At 37.0% G+C, this 15,982-nt stretch overlaps 1 protein-coding gene across 10 annotated transcripts in view; it reads left to right on the top strand.

Annotated features, from left to right (window-relative positions):
- CACNA1D (calcium voltage-gated channel subunit alpha1 D) overlaps window positions 1-15,982 on the top strand; it is a 170,022-nt gene that overhangs the window by 96,953 nt on the left and 57,087 nt on the right. For 8 of the 10 annotated variants that reach the window (XM_051811514.1, XM_051811511.1, XM_051811510.1 and 5 more), the window contains exons 10-21: window positions 1,762-1,849; window positions 2,561-2,587; window positions 4,405-4,565; window positions 5,142-5,367; window positions 5,512-5,719; window positions 6,871-6,991; window positions 8,045-8,159; window positions 8,868-8,937; window positions 9,548-9,617; window positions 10,242-10,386; window positions 12,168-12,297; window positions 14,784-14,843. In XM_051811514.1, coding sequence (XP_051667474.1) covers window positions 1,762-1,849; window positions 2,561-2,587; window positions 4,405-4,565; window positions 5,142-5,367; window positions 5,512-5,719; window positions 6,871-6,991; window positions 8,045-8,159; window positions 8,868-8,937; window positions 9,548-9,617; window positions 10,242-10,386; window positions 12,168-12,297; window positions 14,784-14,843 — 1,421 coding nt within the window. Of the gene's footprint in view, window positions 1-1,761; window positions 1,850-2,560; window positions 2,588-4,404; window positions 4,566-5,141; window positions 5,368-5,511; window positions 5,720-6,870; window positions 6,992-8,044; window positions 8,160-8,867; window positions 8,938-9,547; window positions 9,618-10,241; window positions 10,387-12,167; window positions 12,298-14,783; window positions 14,844-14,923; window positions 14,984-15,982 lie in introns of all 10 variants that reach the window. The other 2 variants (XM_051811506.1, XM_051811515.1) reach the window with 2 other exon arrangements.

The raw sequence follows: 15,982 nt of genomic DNA, 5'->3' as shown, positions 1-15,982 counted from the left end.
GAAGTCTGTAAGCTGTGGAGTTCACACAGGACTAGCAATATTCATTTTTTAAAACTTAAGCATGATATTAGAATTGAGGCACTTGCAGGTGCTAACCAGGGACTTTCCATGCATAAAGCAATTACAGTAATATTTTAAAAGACTCATCAAAACAGAAGAACCTTGTGAAGGAAGGTGTTGCTGTGCTTATTGCCTGAAGTGCTTTGTTTATTCAAACACCTGCATGGATGTTTTGGATCTTTCTTTGTTATGCCACTCTCTTTAACTTTTCATATAACAGTGACTTACATTTATGGGGACAGATTCTCAGCTGTTGCAAACAGTAGCTGAGCATCTGGCCTGCATAGACCTGTCAGTCTCTCAGCTGGGATGGAACTGATGGGCATGGAAAGCAAACCAGGACTTACCATTCCGTGTATCTTTGTGTCAGCATTGAGGCAATATAGAGAGACTTACTGACAGTTCTCATTCTGTACCTGGTGTGTTGACAAATTGGAAAATTCAGGGCCTGATTCTTAAATCTCACTTATATTATGAAGTGTGTAATTAAACCTGCTTTAAACCTCCTTTAGGCTACCAAAATAGTGAGACCTCCCTATCAGAAGTAGGCAGTGTATCCCTTCTGCCTTTGGTACTCTCAGTGCACAAACACTGGCTTTTAAACCCTTCCCAATAAAACAAAACAAAATAAACCAAACAAGCAAATCATCAAAACAGTGGAAGGTACACACCACAATACCTTTAGAATGCTCTGATTTTCTTCTGTTCTTGCTGTTCTACAGTAATTTCAGGGCATCTTCCACCTCTCTTATTTTTTCCTACTTTATGTGGTATTTGTACTGTATAGACCAGCAGCATTAATTTTACACTTTTCCTGTTCCTGAGTTCTTTCTTTCATTCTTGGCTTGCAATGCAGGCATGTTCTCCCCTGGGAAGTACTGAGAACTTCAGCTGTTCATCATTTCCTAACATCTTTTGACTTAAGGTGTCCTCCCTTTGTATGTTTCACTTGATTTGAAGATAAATGATAAATGATCCATCTTCAAATGAGTTTTGTCTAAAAATCATTAGCTACAGTTGCTAACTGCTCAGTAATGATCCACTATATGTACAGTAATTCACTGTGTAACAAATGCCATCATCCCCTTTCTAATTAGTATTAATTCTCATCATCATTTGCAGTACCCCCCCTGCCATTCCCAGTGCTCCTTCCTGCTGCTCACACAGTATTTTCAGGCACATTTATTTTCTATCTTCTTGCCTTGATAATTCACGATGTCAGGAAAAGCACAGAGTGGTCAGTATGACCAGAGTGTGATAGTTCCTGCTTTCAGAAGTTGGATAATATTTCCTGGAATTACCAATCATGTTAACAGCTCTTCAACTGATAAGCACCTCCAAAGTGTTAGCAGAATGCTTCTCAAAATGACAGGTCACAAAATCTAGCTCACGATTATTTCTTTACAAGGGACAGCACTCTTTGTTACAAACCTCCTCTGCTTTGTATTCTGTAGTGCATTGTCAACAGTTATGTTGAGTCATTGAAAAGAAACAGAGAAGCCACCACGCTCTGGAGTTCTGTGTGCTTTTGCTCTAAGAGGACTGATGAAGTGTCTTGACTTCATCTGCTACTCCTCAGCTCTTCCAAGCTCTCATTAGAGGAACGAAAGGTGGAGGTATTGTTGCCATAGGACAGGAGATGGTGATGTGTGTAAAGCTTTGGCTGGGGATGAGTCTAAAGCAGTGCCTGTCTCCCCACAGCAAGCATGCCCACCAGCGAAACCGAGTCGGTGAACACGGAGAACGTGAGCGGAGAGGGGGAGAGCCCCCCTTGCTGTGGGAGCTTATGGTGAGTACGGGCACGGGGTTCAAGTGCCCACCCTGACCAACTCAAAATTTAAAAGAATCATTGTTTCCCCATCGTTTATTTAGCCCAAGCTGCTTTGAAATAGTCAAGCTTTGTATGACACTTCAGGTTTTTTTTTTTTTTTTGCCTTTCGGTAGGTTTAGACCAATTATTACAGTATTAAAGTGCTCCTAAAATTCTCAAGGTAGGAAGATATAAAGCAATTCAATTCAACTTGCAATGAAGTTGTGTTTTCCTGAGAGCTTTTATAAAATATAATTATTGTCCAGAGCGATAAGAACAGAAGTTCCTGATTACATGGAAGAAGGAATGTTTTCTGTTAAATTGTGCATGACCTGGAGAATACCTATTTTTTTCCAACAATAACTGAATGTATGGGAATTATTTCTATATCCTACGGTGTTCACTGTTTGTTTGCTCAGATTTTCGTGACTTCCAAGCTTGTTTATTCAAGGTTTATTTACTTAGTTTTAAAGGAGATTTCCTTTCTTTCACTTAAAAAATTTGTAAAGCTTCAGGATTGGTATTGCAGAAAAAAATAAACAACAGGCAATAGACTTTTAGCATTCATGATGCATTTTGTTAAAAGCTTGTTTTATATATATGTAATTCCAATGCAAAATTCTAAAGAAAATGAATTTGTGTTAATTACTCTTTCTACATTCTTAAAAATGTATTTTCCTTTTCTTCTAGTCAAACCATCTCAAAATCCAAGTTCAGGTCAGTATTTTCCTCTCATAATCGCTTTTTTCCTTGTGACTGTTCACACATCATAATGATCTCACTAAAAATACTCTTTATTTACTGTAGTTTTAATTTTACTATGTGAAAGTTCTTCCTAACAGTTACTAGCAAACACAAAAGTAAAGTATCCAAGAACACTTTTGGAAATCAAACTCCCTCATTTGCTTTGCTGATATTTGCAGCTTTTCACTTACTAGGAGCATTTGGGAATGTGAGCTTCTATTTTTCAAGTATGTTTGCAGAAGGAAAGTGTTGTAAGCAAAATTAATAATTAATAGGCCTGATACTGCAGACACTGGATGTGCCAGTACAAACCCAGTAGGATTCTTTATTTTGATTTTATTTTCCCATCTTATAGGACATATATTTAGTAATTAGAAAGGATAATTTCAAACACAGAAGAGATAGCCCTTTCTGTTTAAAAAGGTTAGGTTACTCCATGAAGGAACAACAACAAAAAGCTCTGTGATTTAAGGTAAGTAATCAAGTGGTTGACTTAGTGAATCATGAAGGGCAAAGACACTCCTGCAATTGCAGACAACCCACAGGGTAAATATTTTTTGCATAAAATCATCAGTGAGGGTCAGTCAAGAAGATGTGGCAACATCTGGCCCCAGCAGTTTAGGCAATATCTGGAGTAGTTCCAGTTTCTTAACTCTGATAAAACTGATTTTGGTGTTGGATGCAGAGCAAGTAATTTGTTGGTAACAGCAGTGTGTTCTCCTTGCATTGGCTTCAGAAAGCCTGGAGGTGCACAGTTTGAGCCTGCTTTTGACTCCTACACGTAGAGATATCCCAACAGTATGATTCTTGTCTCATTGACTTCAATCATAGGAGGTTCTGTAAGTGTGAAAAAAAGAGTCTGTTTAACCTACCCAGGGAATGAGCCATCCTGATGATGGCCATGGACATAGCCCTTATAGCAGGGATTGGCAAGATAAGAATGTTCTTGAATACCATGTTGATTTAGGTCAGGACAGGATATTTTTCCTTTATATGGTTAGAATACTGCAAAGGCTTGAAACATCTTTGTACTGATTTCTGGAACCAGTATTAATTTCCATTACTTCAAGTACAAATTTAAGGTGCATAAGGGAAACTCAGTTAATGCTTGCATACAGTTCCCAGCAGTGAAGCAGAGATATCTAGTTTTATGAGTACAAAGATACACCCTCATACCTAGGTACAGCCTTTAATTGTACTTTATTATCAGTCTTATTTACTTCACAAACATTTGCTCACTGACGCAATTTCAGGGCACATCAGTAGATATCTCAAGGATTTGGTGAATAAGATTTGTAATGTTACACAGTAGATTTCTAAAAGGTGACCTTAACATTCCTACCTTGCTTAATCCTGCCAGAATTCTGTCCGTGGTTTAACTCAAAGCCTGCATTTTCAGACTAAATTTAATTTGAATTCTGAGTTGATTCATTGGCTTTTCTTTATTGCTGTTAAGTGTATGGGGCCTTGGAAAGACAGATCTATCTTGTTACTCAATGGAATGTTGAATGCAGCTTAATCTAATTATGTCACAGGCAATTAGAGTCTGCAAAAGTTGTGGTTTACATTTAGAAATCTATAAAGAAATCTAAAAAAGGAATGACACATTAGCAGTCCCTAATCTGCAGCTGGTGATAATTTACACAACTATTGAAATACTGTACATGTATCTATGAAAATGTACTTGCTCACACATATGTACGTGCACTATTTCTACACAGAAGCAGCCCTCCTTAAGTTTATATGCATTTTCTATATAATAATAAATTTGTTTTTATTTGAACTTGCAGTCGACGCTGGCGTCGCTGGAACCGATTTAATAGAAGAAAATGTAGAGCTGCAGTAAAATCTGTCACATTTTATTGGCTTGTTATTGTCTTGGTCTTTCTGAACACATTAACTATCTCCTCAGAGCATTACAATCAACCCGACTGGCTGACCCAGATCCAAGGTACAACCAAAAATTGTTTGTCCTGGTTTTGACTGTAGATACTTGCATTTATCAGTGGCTACTTTTGTACTTCGTCGTTCTGTTGTTTGCTGTCCTGAGGGATATTCAGCCCAGCCAAAGGGAGATACAAGAAATGACTGAATGTCTTTGATTTCCACAGCTGTAACACAGCTTAGTGGTAGCCAGCACAGACCTGACAGTACTAAATTGTAAATACCTGTACTTTTAGCATGAAACTAGGCCTGGAAGATGAGGAAGGAAATGGTACCTGGCACAGCAGAACATGCTGTGGGCTGGCTGCTTACGTTACAGTGTGGACTAAAGCTGTGAGTTGAGGAACTGTGAACTGCACAACAGATTGGAAAGATGAATAGTTTATAGGTGGCAGGAAACTTTACATCCTTGTGTAACTTCTGCCACTGAGACATAAATTACAGTCCAACATGAAAAAACAATACTTTCTTCTTAAGCAAAAAACTGCAAACTAGTGTTGAAAGCATAGTTATAATATGTTAAAATGAAAATGGAATCTATGAGGCAATTCAGAATCTTTCTTTTTTTAATATTTTGTTCCAGATATCGCAAATAAAGTTCTTCTGGCTTTATTCACCTGTGAAATGTTAGTAAAGATGTACAGCTTGGGCCTGCAGGCTTATTTTGTTTCTCTCTTTAACCGCTTTGATTGCTTCGTTGTTTGTGGTGGCATTGTTGAAACCATTTTGGTGGAGTTGGAAATTATGTCACCCCTTGGAATTTCAGTGTTTCGCTGTGTTCGTCTCCTGCGTATTTTTAAAGTAACAAGGTAAGATTATCTAATACTGCTAATTCTAAGGATAGCTGAAGAGTGATCAGCAATTCTTTTGTAATACTTCATCATGCACTGCTCTTTTACTGTTTTGTTTGAGGTTTTTTTGGTGTGTGTTAACACACGCATTTTAATTTATAGGCACTGGGCATCCCTGAGCAACTTGGTAGCATCCTTGTTAAACTCAATGAAGTCCATTGCTTCACTGTTGCTTCTGCTTTTCCTCTTCATCATAATCTTCTCGTTGCTTGGAATGCAGCTGTTTGGAGGCAAATTTAATTTTGATGAAACTCAAACAAAACGGAGCACCTTCGATAATTTTCCACAAGCTCTTTTAACTGTATTCCAGGTAACTTTCTTTCATCCCGTATGAAACATTTTACCTTTGATCAACAAAACTGTTTAGGTGATCATGTTGCCTGAGAGTGAAATCACGAATACTGTTTATTCAGTTTACTTTAAGTAGCATTCTGCTCATTAAATTCAGTACTCTGGTAACTCAGCACCATTTGTACCATTTGTTTCATATCTTATTTGATCTATCTATGCAACACAGCTGTCATGTTACTTCACAAAATGAGATCTCCTTTGTCCCTTAAATACATGACTAGGAAAAGAGGTGGAATGTTATTTTTATTTTGATCAAATTTGTTTCTTTAACTTCATTAGCTATATGAAAGTTCAGCTATGCCCAAGCAGGAGAAAATAATAAGCCTTGTAAGAGTGCTTATTTACATATCGGTCACATCACTTACTATGATGCAAAATTAAGCATTAATTTCTTTAGAGATGCTTTCAGATTTTATTAAAATTTTAAGGCAACTTTTATGTGACTTGTGAAAAGGTAGGGCTGTGCTTAGAGTTTACTTTTCATGAATTTGTAATGCTTTTTTTAATTTTTGCCAATGTGGATACTGGAATTAGGCTAATTGGTTTCATCTTTCCAGTCATTTTCACACTCAACTCTGCATATTACCTCAGTCTTTGGTTTCAGACATTGTAGGTGAGAGTTAAAGGCTGACCCTGCAAGATTCACTTTTTTGACAACTTCCTGTCTCTTGGGGAGAAGTTGCATCTAGTGATTGCTCAGAGCAAGCAAAAAACTGTTCCATTTAATTTTAGCATGAGGAAATATCAATGCAATACTCAGAATTTTTATACTAACTTGATTTTTAAGTGGTGAACTTTTGCTACGTATGTGGCATTACTAAAAACCAGGGCTCTTACTTTCACGTGCCAAAATGAATAAAATGTCAATAAAAATTTATTTTTATTATTTTTGCCTTTGAAGTTCAGTCATACAAATGCATAGCATAAAATAAAAGCTATTAGAGTTAAACTCAAGCTTTCAGGAGGTGTTTATTTGAATGGAAATTTTAAAACAGAGTATGGTATTGCTTTATGCATACAGAAGGTTAACTGTGTTGTGATCATAGGAAATGTGTTCATTGCACTTTTTGATGCTGAGTTACTAATAATCTACTAATATCTGCTCCTTAGATTCTAACAGGTGAAGACTGGAATGCTGTTATGTATGATGGCATAATGGCATATGGTGGTCCATCATCCTCAGGCATGATTGTCTGTATATATTTCATTATCCTCTTCATCTGTGGTAACTGTATCCTTTACACTCACTGGAGACCCCTCCAAATGGGGCTGTGTGCCAGGGATATATGCAAAATCTCTCTAGAGGGAGTAAATGGCCACAGGCACACAAGCACTTTCTGCATGTGCTGTGTCCTTTAAATGGACTTTTCTTTGTACACCTGTTCCCTAACGAACAAGAGTCACTGATGCTCAGTCCATCTCCAGCCACCACACTGGCAGAAACCAGAGAATGTTTTCTATCTTCCTTCTGTGGGAACATGGCCTTATTCTACCTGCTCTTTGACATCTCTCCCCCTGAAAATGCATGGATGTGGTCTGGTTTCCAGGGCAGTGATATCCCATCCATCCTCGTGACGCTCGATACAGCCCTGTTAGTTCTGACACAGGGGGCCAGGGGAGCCAGTGATCCCTGGGGAGTGCAGGGACCAGAGGAGAGAAATCTGCATGGGGAGATGTGGAGTCAGAGTTAGGATTAAGTCTGCTGAAACACTCCCCTTCCCTGCCTTCAGTGTGCTGGAAATGCTTCCTTGGCCCCATGTAGAAACAAAGTACTGTCATTCTCAGAAGTTCTTAAAAGGTCAGGAGGTGATAAAAGGGCAAAAGCATTCTATTTTCTGTAATAAATGGTATTTATATCAGCATTTGTGCTTAACTGGTATGAACTGAAGTACAGAATTTGATAGAGATGTTTGTAGACATGGAAGACAGTGCATTATAAAAATGAATTTTTCAAAATGCCTGAACAGTCTTCTCTTATAATAGACAATTTCAGATTTGATACTTGCTCAGGCTGGTGCGAAGCTGAATTTCATTTATTTAAAAAAATACATCAAGTATTCTGCAGTTTTAAAATCTTTGACCCTAAGGGATCTCTGCTTACTTTACAGCCAGTATTATCTAGTCCATTAAGTGAGTGTTATTTGCACTACACTCCAGCATCACAAATCTCCATGCTGTAGGTTGGGAACATGTGTTTTATATCTCTCACATTGTCAGTGTTTATGCTGATAATAAACCAAACAAGTATAGTAAGGCATAGTGTCCTTAAAATGATTTGAAATAGATATCTTGCTAAATGTCTTCTTGGCCATTGCTGTGGATAACTTGGCAGATGCTGAAAGTCTAAATACAGCTCAGAAAGAAGAAGCTGAAGAAAAGGAAAGGAAAAAGAATGCAAGGTAAAATAGCATGGGCATGTTGAACAAACAGGAGAGGGAAGGAGGAGGGTACTGAATTCTTTCATAAGGATTTTCTTTATATAATGTCTTTACCATGTAATGTCTTTACCATCTTCAAAATTTATTGGACTCAAGATAAAAATGGGAAAGTTTGCCTAGACACTAAAATAATAGCCAAATAGTAGGATTGAATATAAAAGTTAGGTAGTATTTGGGATGAATTAAGAACATAATGATAATCTAGTGATATTTAAAAATTGCAACAGTAGGATTTATTGAACAAATAGCACAAGAATGTATCTGTTGTTGCCAGTGCACAACTCCCTGTGGAATCAGTTCTCTAAGCCTTATGTAGACAAGAAGAAAACCTTCCTTTGAAATCAGTGTAAGCCTGTGGAAGTCAATGAAAGTTGTTTGTATGAGTTCAAGGGCACAGTTTATCCCTCTAGAAATGAGTAATTATCATGTATTGAATTTTTTAGGGCTTAGCTTCTGGAATTATATTTAAGATTATAATCTTTTAAATGGATCGTTGCATTCAAATGCAGTAGATTTTGTTGCTCTGACACCTGCAGCTGTGCAAAATATTTTAAATATTTTAGTATAAGGTTTTAGATATGCTCTCTTTTCATAGAATTGGTATAGTTCACTTAAATTTGTCTGTCTTTGCATGGCATGCTTTGTAATTGTTATTGTATTGTTTTGTAGAAAAGAGAGTCTGGAAAATAAAAAAACTGAGAAGCCAGAAGCTGACCAAAAGAAGCCCAAGGATAGTAAGGTGTTTATTTTAAAAATTGTGTCCTTTCTCAGAAGCAGTTTTACTCATTTTCTGGGGAGTACTTTTCAAGACTGCTGTGCATCGTGCAATTTCTTTTATGAACCCACTATCCCTACATTTTTTCCAGGCAAAGGAGACTTAGTTCTGATGCTTTGCATCCTTATAATATCTCTTAATTCAGAAAACCCTCTTGGTTTCATTATATCCTGAGAAGGGAAGCTCTTTTAGAACAAAATAGTTAATGTTAGAAAAATGTGTTGTCATTTTAGGATTCCTGTAGGTATTTTGCTTGATAAATCCAATGAGATTGGTGAATGATAAACTCTTCAGTAGAATGTTCTAGTATTCTTGGTAACTTTATTCAAAGCCTGTGGATTGTGTCCTCTACACAGCTAAAAAAATGTGGATACTAGAGAAAAATAATTTTTGAAAAATATGTAATAAACTGTCAGCTCTCTGCTGTTTTCAGTTACCCTGTTTCAGAAAACTGAGACTTAGGGATCACTTCTCTGACTTCAGAGGCTTATTTGGTTTGCTTTCTGTTGAACTTTATACTCCAAGCTATATTCAAATTTCTTTTTCTTCTTGTGCATCCCTTTTGTTGCTTCAGGTGACAATTGGTGAATACGGAGAAGGAGAGGAGGAGGATAAAGATCCCTACCCACCCTGTGATGTACCAGGTATGTGAATACTAGCTAGAACACAAGCACATTTAAGTTTGTTTGCTAAAATATCCTAAACTTGGTCTTGCTGAGCATTGAATCAATTCCTTTGAAGTCAGTGAAGTTGTGCTCTGTTATCAGTGGATAAGTGGACCTGTAAGCTGCTAAGTATTATCTTTTCCTGCAGCTTCCTAGACAGTACAAACATCATATGAGAGTTAATACTGTGAGCCTCAAGACTGTTGTGGTAACACTATCTGGATGTGGGAGCAAATTCTAAACTTCTCCAAAACGTTTGGCAGAAAAGGGACATTCCAGGGCTCATGATGTTTGGTCCATTTTCTTCCAGTCCAGTGAACACACTTATCTAAAAATCAGCTCTGCCTGATGGTCTGGATGCCTGTTACAGAAATCTGCCCTAAATTTTGAGCACACAGTGCTCAACCAGTGCACAGAGCTCAGCACCCCCACAGCACAGCTCAGACATGGGCTGACAGTCAGGGGATTTTTATAGCCATGCTATGAATATTTATGTATTTCCTATAAGCTGTGTATATTTTAATACAAGCTATGCCTTTGTATTGTTATGAACAAAACCTCAATATTTTGTAGTTTATAATAAAAGAAGTGTTTAATTTAAAGTAGGTGAAGATGAAGAAGATGAGGAGGATGAACCAGAGGTACCAGCAGGCCCACGCCCCCGTAGGATATCAGAACTAAACATGAAAGAGAAGATCACACCGATCCCTGAAGGGAGTGCCTTCTTCATTTTCAGCAGCACCAATCCGTAAATAAGATTTTGAAAAATACTGATTTAGTGCATTAGGGGTGAACAGTGAAGCAACAGACCTCCTTCCAAGGAGGTTAGGAATAGAAATCTAGTATCTTCAACAGAACAGAGATTGGCTTCCCTCCTAAAATTTTCTTAATTATTTAGCAAATGAAAAGAATTTGAAAAATATATTAGTTTTCTTCCCACTGTTGAAGATAATAGCATTTTGTACATATAGTGTGAAGTCTGCACATGTCTGGAAAGTGCCCTTTAATGTATAGTATCTATTTACTATGTTAGTCACTGGATATAAAAACTGTGATATAAGGTCTGAGCATCTTCTGAATGAAATAGAATTTCTTGTAGCCCTAGCAACCTTTGTGGAGCAATACAGGCAAGAAGAAGAGACAATAGAAAAAGAGAAAAGAAAGAGAAAGGATGTATTCATTCCTCTTAGGTAACAGCATTTCCCAGATTCAAACAAACACCAAAGATAAAGACAAATTATTTAAAAAAGAACAACAATAGTTGGATTTTGGAGGGAATTGGGATCTTTCACCTCTCAGTCTAACTCCAGATCATTTGAAGTTCTACACTGCTGAGAAAGCAAACTTGACTAATCAGTAAAATTCATTACTAATTGTTGGATGGAAGTGAACAAGTGAATTAATTTCAGTTTCTACAGACTGAACATTACTGGGGCATTTATAGATGGCATTTTTATGAGCAGTCTTAGAATTGAGTTTAAGAGTTACTTGGCATGGGAGAATGCTGTCTCCTTAGTGGTAGAGGTCATCAGAAGTTTAGAAGATGTTGTGATCATGAGGATACAATGTTTTGGGTTTGTGTCTTACTCGTTGTATACATTGTCTGAAACTCTTCAGAATTTGCAAACAAAGTGGAAAGAGAGCTCTTTAAACTAGTAATTTTAAGAACACATATGCTGACTGCAAAAATATTAGGTTTGTTGAACATGTCAAATTGCTTTTGGCTTCAACTAACACTCCATATTCTCAGGCCACAATGGCCAACTTGCTTAAGTAAGGTATACTGTACTCCAATCATCTACTTAGCAACAGGAGAACAAATTTTTCCTGAGAACCTTCTGATTCTTCAGCAGAATTTAGACAACTTCAGTGTTAGTCAATTATGAACCTGATCCTGCTTTTTTGTCAGTTTAATCCCAGATCTCCTCTACCAAGGTGCTCAGCAGTCTCTGTGATAACCCTGGGCTCAGTGACTCTGAGCATATGTGCAGTTACACTTCGTGTCATGTGGCTGAAACCTCATGGCTTTGGAGTCTTCAACACCCACTTACCCTGTAATTCTGTGAGAAAATCTTCACAGAGATTCTGATTTCAGTTGCCTTTAAGTAGCACAGTGAGATCTGCAGCCTAAGCCACGTCTCACAAGATGAGTAATTTTTACAGCTTTGGTAGGAATCAAATCAAACAGGGCATCTGAACTGACCTGTTGTCTAGTGTTAGTCCTTTTGACGTGATCCTCTGTACATGTGCAGTGGTACAAACACTGGAACTTGCAGTGGAATTCATAACCCATTGAAAACCAACCCCTCTCAGATTCCTTTGACAAAGTGCATCTTCACTACAGGTGAATTGGCTTTTGAATTTATTTCCATTCTTAGAAATCTGACCAATAGCTTCCATGTTTTCACTGCTTTTTGCTGCTGATTGTTGTTCTGTTACTGTTGGCAGAGTAACAGAAAACATTTTGTACATTAACCATCTGCTGAATTCTATGTGCACACATGGTTTATTTTTGTATCTCTTCTTTAGAATTCGAGTGGGATGCCACAGACTTATAAATCATCACATCTTTACCAATCTCATCCTTGTCTTCATCATGCTGAGCAGTGTTTCCCTGGCAGCAGAAGATCCAATTCGCAGCCACTCTTTTCGAAACAATGTAAGTCCCTCATTTCTGTGTCTGAAGATAAATATACCCTCACAGGATAATAATTCTTTGGAACTAGTGCCTAGTTTTTAATTTTCATGTTAAGAAACATTCCTTTTCCTTTTTCAAGCCATACATTTATGTTCTTTTTGCATTAAAAAGCACAAATCTTTAAAGTCAATTAACTTTATGGATGGAACATCATCAGTATTAGAAGTGTTTATTATTTACATCATATATTTCCTTTGGCTATTGTTTAGTAGGATATATGTTCAAGCTGAATGTAATATCTGTAATTTTCCTATTTTTTCATACTTTGCAGCTGGAGTACCTGATGTGCATTTCCTGAATCACTCTTAGTGCCTGTCAGTGTTTGTCACTGATTTAAAAATGCCAGTTAAAATTATCACTGTTTATCACATGTTGGGAATAGATTCTGACCTGTCCTCTCTTCTCCTTCACTGATGCTATTATATGCTCCTGAGGCACTTAGAGTAACACTCTGTAGTGAATGCATGGATTCATAACAATATTACCTCTTCTTTCAAAGGGACTAGTGTGGCCACACTAAGGGGTTTGAGTTCCTCCCTGTCAGACTCAAAGATCCTTGGGTTCATGATTGGCCGTATCAGAAACTAAACAAGTGACACTTTTGTCTAAACTCACATTGAAGAGGAGGATCAGAGCATGCCCAGCTCTTGCCTTGATTCAGAGACAAATGTCATTTCAGCCTATACACAAACCTGTACATTTAGAGGTGTTTCTGCATCTTTTTTTTTAGATATATTTGTAGAAGCAAAATATTTATAAAAGTATTAACTTCATAATTGTCTCTGTTACTCAATAAAATTGTAGTTTATGTGCTGAGTAAACATCTGTAGAGATTGCCATGGAGTTAGAGAAACTCTGCCACCAGGAAAGGCAGGGCTGCTGTGTCTGTAAAGGTTGTATCTCTCTAGTTCTTGCTAGTGTAGATGTTGCCTCTTTTGGCTGTTGGCGTTCTCTGAGCACTTTTTCAGTAACTTTAGTAAGAAAGAAAAAGCTAAATCTTTCTTCAAAGATAAAAAGAGGCCAAAGCACAAAGACACTCTCCATGCACTATTCAGCAGAGCTGTGTCCTTCCCATATCTATAGATCTGGACCAATGTAACCTTATGAATGAATCACACCAATGGTTAAGAAAAAGAGAGCTGGTGGGGAATACTGAAATTACTGTTATAGAAATGGCTTCAAGAGCTGATAATTATTTTCATAACTAAAGGAGCACTGGGAAATGTAAGTGGTAACTGAAAGGGTTGTTCCTGTTTGGGACACAGACAAAATGTGTGAGGGATTTCAGGAAGGCATTGCCTTCTTGTTGTAAGTATTCTCACATGCCCCAGACCTGCATATTTTTCTTTTTGCTACCTTGAATGTTCATATTCCTTCCACCAGCCAGCTCAGCAATGGAATGAAAGTTTACAAACTGGAATGCCTTTAAATATTTTATTTTAACTCTAGAATGAATTGGTTACTGATTAATCTTTGTTGAATTGTTTTATTATTTGCATATTTTTTCAGCCACAGCAAACTGCAGAAGGATGGGATCTTCAGTGGAACATGGGGAAAAATTATTTCCTTTCATTTCATCTAACATGAATAGGTTTTTTTGTGTGTGCTGTTTCTTTATTTTATTTCTCCTTTCCATTTTGTTCCTTGTTGAACCATGGGCAACATGTTTCTGTGCACAACTGTTTGCTAGCTGGATTGCTGGATCCTTGAAACTAAACTCTTCCCCTACTGCAGTGCAGGTTGATCTTTAAATTGTATGCTGGTGATATGGCCACTTTGAGAGGGTGAAATCTGGGTTGTACTGAAATGTGTGTTCAGGTGGCTGTCAACAGCAGGGAGGTCCATGCCACATCCACAATCCTCTTAGAAGTTTGCATATCACTTTTGGGGTCTTTTAAATTTCGTACAAGTAAATCACTGCTGTATCTTTCACACTCAAGGAAAAAGGGTGTAGCAATGATTTTAAGTAATTTTGTTATTTTTTAGTTTGCTTTGAGAGCCAAGCCTATACAGGAACAATATAATGTAGCAAAATGTGAAATGATATGCAGTCTAGAAGTATCCACTGAAGTTTTGTGATGCAGTGCTTTGGAAAAAACCCCAGATGTTATTAATACACATTTGTTCTTTGCATAACATTCTGTATCTCTGCTAAAGGCTGAAGAAAGTATCTGTGAAAGGTGATGGATGAAAGTCTGAATTGAAAATGTTGATATTGGGTCCTGTCAATTCGTTAGGGGTGAAGTCTAATACCTAAGCACAGTGGTGTCTGTTAAATTTTTAAGCAAATAAAAATGGTTGCACAATAGCTGGAATTTTAAACTACTTTGTCTAAATTCTCCATCTATCGACTTAGATTAATTCTGGTGTTGTTGTGCATGTGGTCTAAATTGTAAAAATTTATTAATAGATGGATTTCTTACTGTGGCACGTGTTATACCTTGCAGATACTTGGTTACTTTGACTATGCTTTCACAGCCATCTTTACTGTTGAAATCCTGTTAAAGGTAATGCATTGTTAATTGATCCTTGTTTGCTCAAAAGCAGCTTTAGCAATAATGTTTGTAACTTTTTGTTTACCTTCCAGATCCTAGGGTATGCAGATTATGTCTTCACTAGTATGTTTACATTTGAGATCATTTTGAAGGTAACAGGTTTTTAAAGGAAGCTTGTTTAAAAGGATTTTCCTTGTGTGTCACCTGCCAAGAAAAGGCACTTGAAGTGTTCTTCGCCTTTTCTCTAAGCGATCAAAGCTAAACTCTTTTTAAACTAGAGGATTTTTTTATTTGACAGTTCCTCATAGTTTTGATTGGTCATTTTTTTACCATTGGGTGCATGAAGAAGCTGATTTTTTACCATTACATCAGTTTAATAATTCATTTTTTACCCTTTTTAAACTTACAGTTGTCAGAAAAGGGAAAAATAATTCACTGCGCATGAGCTTTTCCTTCTCCTTGCTCTGGCATTTCCAAAAAGAGATAATCAGTCTTATAAGGAGGGAGCATGTAATTTCTCATTTCTTTTGCTGAACTATATCCACAGAGCTAAAATAGTAGATAACTATTTTCTTGCAATAGGACTTGCAAGATATCTTGCATTTATCTATCTACACACTAAGATACTTTGCATTTATCTTGGGCATACATTTAAATACACAGACAGGCATAAATATGCTTGCTTAAATGTATTACCCATGCATGAGCCAAAAATTGGCATTTTAATGTATAGTTTGTGTACTGATTGTTAAGAATATCCATTGGGGTTACTCACATTTTCAATGTACGAGACTTACTCTGGCAAAGAAGCCATTGAACTGAGGACTGCATTCACAATGTAACAAAATGCTGAACGAGGAATTAAATTTTTTTGTTGGAAATTGGCAAAATATCCTCTCAGAGATTTACTCATGATTTGTAAACATTTCATGCTGTGCTTATTCACTGTGAGGTTTTGTTTGAGTAACCCTGATTCGCACACTTAAAAATTGCTGGCACACTAAGAATCTGTACATAAACTTTGCATTTCCAGTTGAGGATTAAGCTTAACAAAATCTCTTCTCCCAGCTTTTGCTCATATTGCTGTGCATACTCTTCACAATGCAATTTGATTAATACTAATTGATGCAATATTTGGGCTGTTTACAAGA

Source organism: Manacus candei, unplaced genomic scaffold (genome assembly GCF_025592945.1).
Source record: "Manacus candei isolate 608988 ecotype Guabito, Panama unplaced genomic scaffold, ASM2559294v1 h1tg000082l, whole genome shotgun sequence".
NCBI lineage: Eukaryota > Metazoa > Chordata > Aves > Passeriformes > Pipridae > Manacus > Manacus candei.
The sequence above is the reverse complement of the archived record's forward strand: the minus strand, read 5'-3'. Positions and strand labels throughout refer to the sequence as shown.